Raw genomic sequence first — 11,378 nt, 5'->3', positions numbered from 1 at the left:
TATAATTATTGTAAAATTAACTCTGTCCATAAGGTGTAGATAGTAAGTATAGACCGGAAGTAGAGGCCTGGGCATTGTTGTTCACTAATTTACTCCAAGTAGGGAAAGGATGGTGGGGTTGAAAAGTAATAAAGGGGAGTATATATTTAAAAAAAATATATATAAAAAAAAACATGGGGGATTGGAAGTGATGCAGACAATTACATTGATAGAAGATACAATCTATCTGCAATATTAAGATGATATATTCCCCCTTAAAAAAAAATTTTTTAAAAAGACTTAGAACTTAATTTCAAAAGTAAACCTATTTTTTGTGTGATTTATACAGAATCTCTACAGAATATTTTCAAGATGACAGTGACTGATATCGCATAATTTGTGTCTGACTTCATATCAATTGGGCTCTTCTTCAATCGATGTCAAAAGCCAGTGGGCCTTTCATTGAGAAACCAATGAAAAATGATACTTTTGATCCCTGCGATTTTCCACAGAGTTGACTTTTGTACATTGCATTGACTTCTATCTTTAAGCCTGCGGTCCTGGTATCTGCCAGAATGAATTTCCTTTGTACCTCTCCTGTCACCCTGCAAAGGAGCTCCTTGACTCTCTCGTGCTTCCATATTTTTCCATTTTCCCAAAGTGAATCAAAGTCTTCTGGTCTTACACACCACTTGATTTCCCTAAGGCAAACTAGGCGACCATAGCCCAGCTTCTTCCCCAAGAAGAAATGGACAACAGGCAACTTTCCATTGATCACAGATTTCATCTCATTCCAGAATGATGTCTTCATCTGTGACACATAGCTTCCCAACTTCTGAGACGCCACAGGTTGTGACATAAGGATATGTTGTGGCCACAGCAGTGCCACGGCAATGAAGTGCAATGCCAAACTTTCACCATATGGGATTTGACCTTGAAGAACTTGGCAAAGAAGATCAATGAGGATCGTGTAAGGGCGAAGCTGTTGAGATTCCGGTTTGATAATGTTTAGCACAACATTAGCATAGATGAAGTTGACCGTTTCTCTAACATTCCTTTCAGGATTTTTACTCAGAATGAAGTCATACTGCTGGACTATCTTTTGCATCATGTCAGTTGGGGTATCATTGGAGAGGCAATTTAGAATCCCAGAATGAGTATCAGCTTTTCTCATCTCCAAAAATTGCCTTCCCTTGTGAATCTGGAGCATGATGCTCAGGTTCTTGTTTTTCATCAATTCTGTGGAATCCGTCTTGCAAAAGAGGTCACTGTATCGATGAAAGCACCGGAAGAGCTCCTGTCGAGTTCTTTCCTCTCGACTGTCTTTCAGGGTGAACCTGGGACCCAAGTTGACATAAATGCTGTCAAGAAAATCAAAGTGCTTCTTCATGTTATGTCTGAGGTTGTACAAAATATCTTCAAAATCCCGGAGAATGTAGTAATACGAGGCATGTTTGTGATGTCTGGAATCGTTCCTCGCAACATCTTGGATTGGAATTCCGCCAGAGAGAACCTCACTCAGAATGTCATGACGGACATTGCCTGAAGAAAACACTGGAATCTTTTCCAGTATTTCGATAATGATGACTGCAACCTGAATTTCTCCAAGGCAACCTGCAGTGTTGAAAGGGCTGTTGTCTCTCTTGTTTTGTACTCTCAGAGTAGCCTCCTTCTTTGCAATCTCCTGTGTTTCTCTGAAGGCCTCTGTTGCTGACTGGGCCATTCTGAGATAGCCTTTCAGCTTTTCAGGTTTTATGGGATCTTCTTTGTCACTTTGTATGGCACTCTTTAGCTCATGCTTGATCACTTGTGCAGATGTGTCAGAAATGTAAGAGCTATCTCTGGAAAGATCTTTCGCATTCTTTGCCCAGTCCTTCGCCTCCCTGAAATCCCTTTTCTTCAGGTATTGGTATCTGGCAAGAAGCTGAGAGATGACAGCATCTTTTTCAAAGCGCTTGGCTGCATTGAATAGCACATTTTCTTCAACACCTGGTGTCTCCTTTGCAATATCCTGGATGAGAGGTGAGAACTGAGAATCTTCACCCTTGACTGAGTGATGTCTTTTCACTAACATGGTGTGAACATCCTTCATGAGTTTGTCTTTGCCCTGTATGCACTCATAAAGCTTGTCTGTGGTGAGCAGTAGATCGGTGATCTCAGCTTTGGTTACACTGTATGTGGTTGTAAGCTCCTGCAAACAGTGCACGGCCATGCTTGAGTGGATCATTCTCACTGCCTCGAATACAACCTTAGCCTCCTCTGTGCAGCAGGTCACTAGAGTGGAAAACTTCCCAAATCCAGCCTTAACATCGGAGGATCCACTATGTGGCTTGGTCTGGAGCCCAAGAAACTCTTCACAGAGAGATACTGAGAGCGTTGCACCCTTGCAGTAGACATTCAACAAGACCAGAACAGCAATGAGTTGTCCATGTTTGTGATTTATGTTGAAGCTCTTTAGGGTGTTGCGAGCCACACCCTGTATATACTCGGGTGAAAAGTTCTTCTTCATGATCATGAAAGCGTAGAATGTATCTGCATTCTTGTAGGTCTTCTCAATCTCCTCGAGTTTTTTCTCGAACTGCCACTGCTCTATTTCAGAGAGGTTATTGCCAATGTACACAGTGTCTTCAGTTGATTCAGTCTTCTCCCAAGACTCAGCCCTCGTGCAATTGAGTAGAATAACCTGCGGGGACCAAGATCCAATGTCCCTCTTGACACATTTTTTCTCAATGAGCTGCTGCAAATCATACACGTCATCCATTTCCTCAAAGTCATCTAGCATGAGCAAAACAGGAATCCGGGGCGATTGCTCTGTTGTCTCATACATCAGCAGCTTGACCACTTGCTCGGCAACAACAGCATGATCAGCAGTTCTGTCCTTCAGAACAGCACAACGGAACTTGTCTTTCAGTGCCCATAATATATGCATGGCTAGTGTAGTTCCACCACATCCTGGAACATGGAAAAGGTTGAAGGACACACAATATTTTCTCAAAGAGCTCAAAGCTGGTAGGACAGTGTTTGTGATGAAGTCGAACTTGTCCCGTTTGATGAATGGCATGGATCCTGGCTGCTCAGAGAAATAGAAGTTCCACCATGACACCTTTCCTCCTTTGTAGAACTTCTCCTGGATAAGGGCCTTGTCTTCATTTCCACCCTCACACTGGTTTACACACAGAACATTCAGGGTGTCCAGGCTGCTCTCCTCTTTCTTTTTGAACAGCACTTTGCTTCCTCCTCCACAGGGTAGGAAACGGCTGGATTTCCGGTTGTCTGACCACAGGCTGAGGATGGTGCCGTTAACCTCAGCAAAACTGAGCTCATAGATTGACCTTGCTTTAATGTCTAATCCATAGCGGGCTTCAATCAGGTCCCTCCAGCAGGTGAATGCTTCTTCATTTTCACAGATGCAAAGTATTTGCTCTATTCCTTTGAGCTCCTGCCAGAATGTGCTGAAAGTCTCAAGTAGAGGGTCCATTTTCTCACTCACAGTAGAGAACAATATGAAAATAACCAGGAATCTCTTGTGTGGTAGCACATCTTTCCGGCACAGGAATGAAATCACATTTCGTACAGACGCTCCTTTCTCTATCAACCAGTCATCTACATCTGAGGGGACCTCTCCTTCGATACCCCCATTGCAGAGGATCCAGCTGGTGTTTCGAGTCAGTTTTAGCTTGCTAGCAATGTCTTCGACAGCCTCTGTGATTTTATATTGTACTGGCAAGTGGACATTTATTGTACTCTGGTCTTCAAAGTGCTTCATCAATCCATTTTTTGTCGACTCTGGGTCAAAGTCCAAAACAGCAGTTGGGTTCAGTTCAGGAAGAAATCCCAGGGAGTCCAATTGAACTAAATGTGATTTGTTGGTCACTATCACATACCGCTCGAAGTGGGATTTGTCTAAGGATTGGGATCCACCTGTTATCATTTCACTTAGTCTGGAGCCCTGGACACTACTCTTAACCACACTAAGGCGCTTTTCCTCCGCTTGTTTTCTTAGCTGTGATAGCTGTGACACATTGCAGACAAATCTATTGTATTCTTCCATCGGCTTGGCAAAAGTGGTTAGTGCAAGGAGATCCCTGCTGCTGCTACTATCACGAATGAAGAATAGTTTTTTCTCTTCTTTCTCCATTTCTTTGCTTTTGGACTTCCTCTTTGATTTCCTTGTATCCAAGCTGAAAACATGATAGATGTTCTCTTGACAGATCACAAAGTCTGGCACGATGTCCACTTCTATCACATACTTCTCTGATGATGTCATATCGGGATTGAGAACCTCAACAAATCGAGGTGGTTTGATGCACATCTTGGCTGCCTGGATATGTTTATACTCAAAATGACCCTCAATGGCTTGTGGCAGAGCATTGACATATGCCTCTTTGTCCTGGACGCTAACTCCCAAAACTTGTCCATGAACAAAGTCTGGCTTGTCGCCAACTCCAAAATGTATGGTGCCATTAGTGCGACTATTCATGCAGGCTGCTGCAAATCGAATAACCTCATCAGTGAACTTGTTCATTTTGCTCTCCACAGCTGCCTCTGACATATGGATGTATCCTTTATATTCATGACAGGGTTCAATATAGTCTGATGCACCTGATTCTGTTACATCAAGAATCCTGTTCGCCTTGTATCGGCAGGCATCATGGTGTCGATGAAAAGGGTACGGCTTGCACGGTCTACCAGACTGATTTGTTGTTGGGTTACTCAACTGCACTTTCCTAAGTTTCAAAAGCTCATCTCTCTTGTGAATGATCAACTTTGCAGGCCCCAGTGTGACACCCACCTCTAGTAAATCAGATTTCTTTAAAAGTAAAAGACTGGGCCCATTAATGTTCTGCTGAAGCAAGATATTTGCAGATTCACTGTCTATACAAGCCTCGTTGAGTGCCCATTGTTTCACTTGATGTTTATTCCAATCCTTGATCTCAGCTGGCAGGTCAGTTGGTTTGTCATCTTCATTCTGAAATAAAATAGTCTGATTTCATTCAAATGTATATGCCACTGTATATAGATGTTAACAATAAGATTATTCACAGCTGATTTAACAGTGTTTTATCCCATCTAAAGCTATGACCACAAGCAGAGCATAACCGATGTGTATACTGTATAAACCAAGCAGAAAAAAATGTGAAAGACAACCCCAGATTCTGAATGTAGTCTCTGGTGTTTCTGAGAAGACAGCATATTGTGGAGAGATTATTTATTCTTTGTTATATACCTTGATTTGGACTTGTTCAGCCATACTGAAATCCTTTGGATCCTTTTCACTGAAGTGGTTCCTCAGTCAAACTTATAGAGAAGCTGAAAAACAGTTCAACATTATATTCCATTACATGAAATTCAATATAGTCACCCATTGAATAGGCCAGAGACATACGCAGTTAAACCAACAAAACTTGATTTACCCAATTTGTTTTCTGTCTTCACCATGCCCGCATAAAGGCTGTGCTGCCGTGTTGCTGTAAACATAAAACAAGGAGGGGAAGACTATATTATTGTGAAACTGTGAAAGGATCCCACCACAAACATTGTAACCAAGGTGTTGCACACTCACTGATCCAATCGCTTCCAAATTTGTTTTGAATAATGCCCGAGGCACAAACAATTTCAATGAACAGATTAAATCGCAAAGTCAAATTAAAGTGAAATGAAACAATTCAGTTCCGATTCAGGCTATGAATGTAGGCCCCCTAGCAGCTACTCTGTGTAAGACAAGATGTAGCCGCGGTCTGCAAATCACAAAAGAAGGGAGCTGGGCGTCTAAGAAAAAACCCAAAATGGTACAAATATGCAGTTGTAATGAATCCCAAATAAACAAATAATGAATAGCTTATAATTATGTACTGTAATTACCATTTGACCATATCTGTCACGCCCTGGCTCTGGGGACTCTTATATGTTGAGCCAGGGTGTGGAGTTTCTATGTGTTATTTTCTATGTTGTGTTCTAGTTCGTGTTTTCTATGTTGGCCAGGGTGGTTCCCAATCAGAGGCAGCTGATTCTCGTTGTCTCTGATTAGGAACCATACTTAGGCAGCCTTTTGGCACTAGTTTATTTTGGGATCTTGTTCCGGAAGGTTTGTGTATTTAACCTAGGACTTCACGTATCGTTTATTGTTTTGGTTTGTTGTGTGTACACTAATAAATGTATGTACGCCTATCACGCTGCGCCTTGGTCCGCTTCATCATGTGTCAACGATCGTGACAGAAGATCCCACCACCAGAGGACCAAGCAGCGTGCCCAGGAGGAGAAGTTGGCGATGTCCCAGGTGGGCGAATGGTGGTCTTGGGAGGACATATTCGCGGGCAGAGGGCCATGGGCAAAAGTAAATGCCCAGGCAGGAGAGGAGAAACGGCGCCAACCGTGCCGACGACGGACACGCGAGAGGCAACCCCAATACATTTTTTTGGGGGGGGGGCACACGGCGTGGACGACGGGGCGGCTGGAGGCAGCTACAGGGCGAATCGGCGGACTAGGAGAGGAGGCCATCAGGTTTGGGGGGCTGGAAGGGTGGTTGGCGGAGCCTAGAGGTAGAGCAGAGCCAACTCCCCGTACTCAGGCTAGGCAGCGTGAGACTGGGCAGGTTCCGTGTTATGCAGAGCCACGTACTGTGCCGTGAGTGTTCCGGCACAGTCCTGTACGTCCTGTGCTAGCACCACGCACGTGTCGTGCTAAGGTGGGCATGCAGCCAGGACGGAGTGTGCCGGCTCAACGCTCGTGGCCTCCAGTACCCCTCCTCGGTCCCGGATATCCTGCGCCAGTGCCACGTGCTGTAGTGCCAGTACGAGTGCACAGCCCTGTACGTCCTGTGCTGATGCCTCACACAGATTGTGTGGAAATAGGCATTCAGCCAGGACGGGTTGTGTCAGCTCTCCGCTCCAGACCTCCAGTCCGTCTCCACAGTCCAGCCCGGCCTGTTCCTGTCCCTCGCACCAAGACTGTGGTGCACGTCGCCAGCCCGGTCCGGCCTGTTCCTGTCCCTCGCACCAAGCCTGTGGTGTGCGTCGCCAGCCCGGTCCGGCCTGTTCCTGCTCCCCGCACCAAGCCAGTGGTGCGCGTCGCCAGCCCGGTCCGGCCTGTTCCTGCTCCCCGCACCAAGCCAGTGGTGCGCGTCGTCAGCCCGGTCCGGCCCGTTCCTGCTCCCCGCACCAAGCCAGTGGTGCGCGTCGTCAGCCCGGTCCGGCCCGTTCCTGCTCCCCGCAACAAGCCAGTGGTGCGCGTCGTCAGCCCGGTCCGGCCCGTTCCTGCTCCCCGCACCAAGCCAGTGGTGCGCGTCGTCAGCCCGGTCCGGCCCGTTCCTGCTCCCCGCACCAAGCCAGTGGTGCGCGTCGTCAGCCCGGTCCGGCCCGTTCCTGCTCCCCGCAACAAGCCAGTGGTGCGCGTCGTCAGCCCGGTCCGGCCCGTTCCTGCTCCCCGCACCAAGCCAGTGGTGCGCGTCGTCAGCCCGGTCCGGCCCGTTCCTGCTCCCCGCACCAAGCCAGTGGTGCGCGTCGTCAGCCCAGTCCGGCCCGTTCCTGCTCCCCGCACCAAGCCAGTGGTGCGCGTCGTCAGTCCTGCACAGCCCGTGCCTGAGCAATCTGCTCCACCGGTGTCCAGTCCAGCTCCGGCCAGCGGGACCAGACCAGGGGCGCTACGGGGGGGTAGCGAGAGAGTGGTGGTCACGCCCGGAGCCGGATCCGGCTCCGAGGCGGAATGCCCACCCGGCCCCTACCCCCTTGTGTTTGTGTGGCGCGGTCGCAGTCCGCGCCTTTGGGGGGGGGTACTGTCACGCCCTGGCTCTGGGGACTCTTATATGTTGAGCCAGGGTGTGGATTTTCTATGTTTTGTTTTCTATGTTTTTGGTTCTAGATCATGTTGATCTATGTTGGCCAGGGTGGTTCCCAATCAGAGACAGCTGTAGCTCGTTGTCTCTGATTGGGGACCATACTTAGGCAGCCTGTTTTCACTAGTTTATTGTGGGAACTTGTTCAAAAAGGTTTTGTGTTGTAACCTAGGACTTCACGTATCGTTTGTTTATTGTTTTGGTTCGTGTTGTGTACACCAATTAAAGAATGTACGCTTATCACGCTGTGCCTTGGTCCGCTTCATCTGTCGACGATCGTGACAATATCATTTCTGAGTAAATACCAGGTAATAATGGTACAATCCCTACTGCTGTTCAATGGACATTTCAATTAATTATGTCATTTTGGGGGGAGAACTCCAAAATAAATGAAAATTAAATGATGCTGACATCTAAAATATAAAATGATCCCAATAACATATTTGTCCATATTATCAGGCAGGTGTGCTATTTAGCAATAAGCACTTTCACCTGATGCAGCATAGTGGCTATAAATAAATAGGCTGAGGGTTTCCCATCTACATTTACCCCATTGGGCTAATCATTAGCTAGATCACAAACTCTGAAGTCTAAACATAAGTTAGCAACATATTGATGACTTGAATGTCTAACAAAAACATTCCACTGGCATCCAGCCAACCAAGCATTATGTACTGTGAATAGGCTACACTTAGCCCCAGTTACATAGCCCCGGTCTTCCCTATGCATTCAACACCATTGGCAATCGCTAAAGCACATAATTAAATTGTGGAATTATGTTTTTGGAAACGTTTTAAAATGAAAAGCTGAAATGTCTTGAGTCAATAAGTATTCAACCCCTTTTTTATAGCAATAAGTTCAGGAGTAAAAATTTGCTTAACAATTGCATGGACTCTGTGTGCAATAATAGTGCTTAACACTAGAACTGCCAGGCCTTTTAGCCTATAAGTGCCCACTAGAGAACGTTGAGAAGGTTACCAGGTGTCCCATTTAGCATACAGTGGGGGAAAAAAGTATTTAGTCAGCCACCAATTGTGCAAGTTCTCCCACTTAAAAAGATGAGAGAGGCCTGTAATTTTCATCATAGGTACACGTCAACTCTGACAGACAAAAAATCCAGAAAATCACATTGTAGGATTTTTTATGAATTTATTTGCAAATTATGGTGGAAAATAAGTATTTGGTCAATAACAAAAGTTTCTCAATACTTTGTTATATACCCTTTGTTGGCAATGACACAGGTCAAACGTTTTCTGTAAGTCTTCACAAGGTTTTCACACACTGTTGCTGGTATTTTGGCCCATTCCTCCATGCAGATCTCTAGAGCAGTGATGTTTTGGGGCTGTCGCTGGGCAACATGGACTTTCAACTCCCTCCAAAGATTTTCTATGGGGTTGAGATCTGGAGACTGGCTAGGCCACTCCAGGACCTTGAAATGCTTCTTACGAAGCCACTCCTTAGTTGCCCGGGCGGTGTGTTTGGGATCATTGTCATGCTGAAAGACCCAGCCACGTTTCATCTTCAATGCCCTTGCTGATGGAAGGAGGTTTTCACTCAAAATCTCACGATACATGGCCCCATTCATTCTTTCCTTTACACGGATCAGTCGTCCTGGTCCCTTTGCAGAAAAACAGCCCCAAAGCATGATGTTTCCACCCCCATACTTCACAGTAGGTATGGTGTTCTTTGGATGCAACTCAGCATTCTTTGTCCTCCAAACACAACGAGTTGAGTTTTTACCAAAAAAGTTCTATTTTGGTTTCATCTGACCATATGACATTCTCCCAATCCTCTTCTGGATCATCCAAATGCACTCTAGCAAACTTCAGACGGGCCTGGACATGTACTGGCTTAAGCAGGGGGACACGTCTGGCACTGCAGGATTTGAGTCCCTGGCGGCGTAGTGTGTTACTGATGGTAGGCTTTGTTACTTTGGTCCCAGCTCTCTGCAGGTCATTCACTAGGTCCCCCCGTGTGGTTCTGGGATTTTTGCTCACCGTTCTTGTGATCATTTTGACCCCACAGGGTGAGATCTTGCGTGGAGCCCCAGATCGAGGGAGATTATCAGTGGTCTTGTATGTCTTCCATTTCCTAATAATTGCTCCCACAGTTGATTTCTTCAAACCAAGCTGCTTACCTATTGCAGATTCAGTCTTCCCAGCCTGGTGCAGGTCTACAATTTTGTTTCTGGTGTCCTTTGACAGCTCTTTGGTCTTGGCCATAGTGGAGTTTGGAGTGTGACTGTTTGAGGTTGTGGACAGGTGTCTTTTATACTGATAACAAGTTCAAACAGGTGCCATTAATACAGGTAACGAGTGGAGGACAGAGGAGCCTCTTAAAGAAGAAGTTACAGGTCTGTGAGAGCCAGAAATCTTGCTTGTTTGTAGGTGACCAAATACTTATTTTCCACCATAATTTGCAAATAAATTCATTAAAAATCCTACAATGTGATAGAAGTAAAACCAAAAAACCACTAGTTTAAGTCCATCACAAAGAAGTCCATTATCATTTTGTTTTGCCGGGTTTAAAGCAAACATTGTGGAAATAAGAAAATGTATTTAAAAGAAAACAGAATAGCACATTTTCCGTTTATTATGTTACTAGTCTGCTTAGTAGCCAGAGCATTGCTGCCACTGCTAGTGGTCATGTGCTGAACGCATCGACAGCGCAGATATTCTTGGAAAAAGTGACATTTGAAAATAGAGCTGCACCTCTTTAATTTTGAGAGTTATTTGACAAAGGTAACTGTCATAGAAACTGCAGAATATGTTCTTTCTGATACTATATAGAAATCAAAACGTTTTACCTGCATGTGACTGAAGGAGGATTTGATAAAGTGATGCTCCTTTCCCTGCATCTGTCAATTACAAGATGCGCCCATCTCTTCATGTACAATTTGACAACTGATAATACTGTCACTCATCAGACTATTGTTAATTTAATCGTGTCAATACGCTAACTCTTATTATTATATGTGAAATGAGTTTCGGTACAGTTTAGGTGTAGTTTCGATGGGCCGGCTGACTGGCATCATTTGTTTCCCTTGCTCATCAACTTGGATAGAGTCAACGATATGTTTTGCATTATTCTAAAGGCCTACTGCAACATGTAGCATGTTTTCGTTTCCATTATAATAAATGTGATTAGTAATAGCGTTTTAGTAAATAAAACAATCATTACCATTCTCTTTTAAGTAAAACGAAAAAGAGAATGGTATCAACCTGCAAGGTGCGCGGTCAAATTATTTGCTATAAACATGAGCGCCAACGCTGATAAATAGGCATAACACAAACTAATCATTACACTATTGTCTTTCTAAATTAAATCCACCTCTTCACCCTTCTTATCATTCAGTTAGGCCTAATTTAAATTCAATTGTGAAGTAACGCACAATTAACACCCATTCATCCATTTGTCATTCATTCAGTGAGGCCAGAGAGACACATTAGCACCTGGCTGGGTATCAATGTCCTACAGCGCATTGTCTTGGCGGGTTAAATTGGGAATAGGTGTGGAAAACAACAGGTAAAAAGGCTCAATACTTTTCTGTTTGTGATTTTAAAATTCT

At 44.9% G+C, this 11,378-nt stretch overlaps 1 protein-coding gene across 3 annotated transcripts in view; it reads right to left on the bottom strand.

The window, feature by feature from the left end:
- Positions 1 to 280: 280 nt before the first annotated feature.
- The window catches only part of LOC121536155 (sterile alpha motif domain-containing protein 9-like), a 33,456-nt gene continuing 22,358 nt past the window's right edge, over positions 281 to 11,378 (bottom strand). For 2 of the 3 annotated variants that reach the window (XM_045206689.1, XM_045206690.1), the window contains 3 exons: positions 5,394 to 5,447; positions 5,207 to 5,289; positions 281 to 4,948 (listed from right to left, as the gene is read on the bottom strand). In XM_045206689.1, coding sequence (XP_045062624.1) covers positions 410 to 4,948; positions 5,207 to 5,230 — 4,563 coding nt within the window. In that variant the 5' untranslated portion in view covers positions 5,231 to 5,289; positions 5,394 to 5,447 and the 3' untranslated portion in view covers positions 281 to 409. The remainder of the gene's footprint in view (positions 4,949 to 5,206; positions 5,290 to 5,393; positions 5,448 to 11,378) is intronic. The other variant, XM_041843437.2, reaches the window with a different exon arrangement.

Source organism: Coregonus clupeaformis, chromosome 23, assembly GCF_020615455.1.
Source record: "Coregonus clupeaformis isolate EN_2021a chromosome 23, ASM2061545v1, whole genome shotgun sequence".
In the NCBI taxonomy this organism is placed as follows: Eukaryota; Metazoa; Chordata; class Actinopteri; order Salmoniformes; family Salmonidae; genus Coregonus; species Coregonus clupeaformis.
Note: the sequence above shows the minus strand (reverse complement) of the source record. Positions and strands in the feature narration are given on the sequence as shown.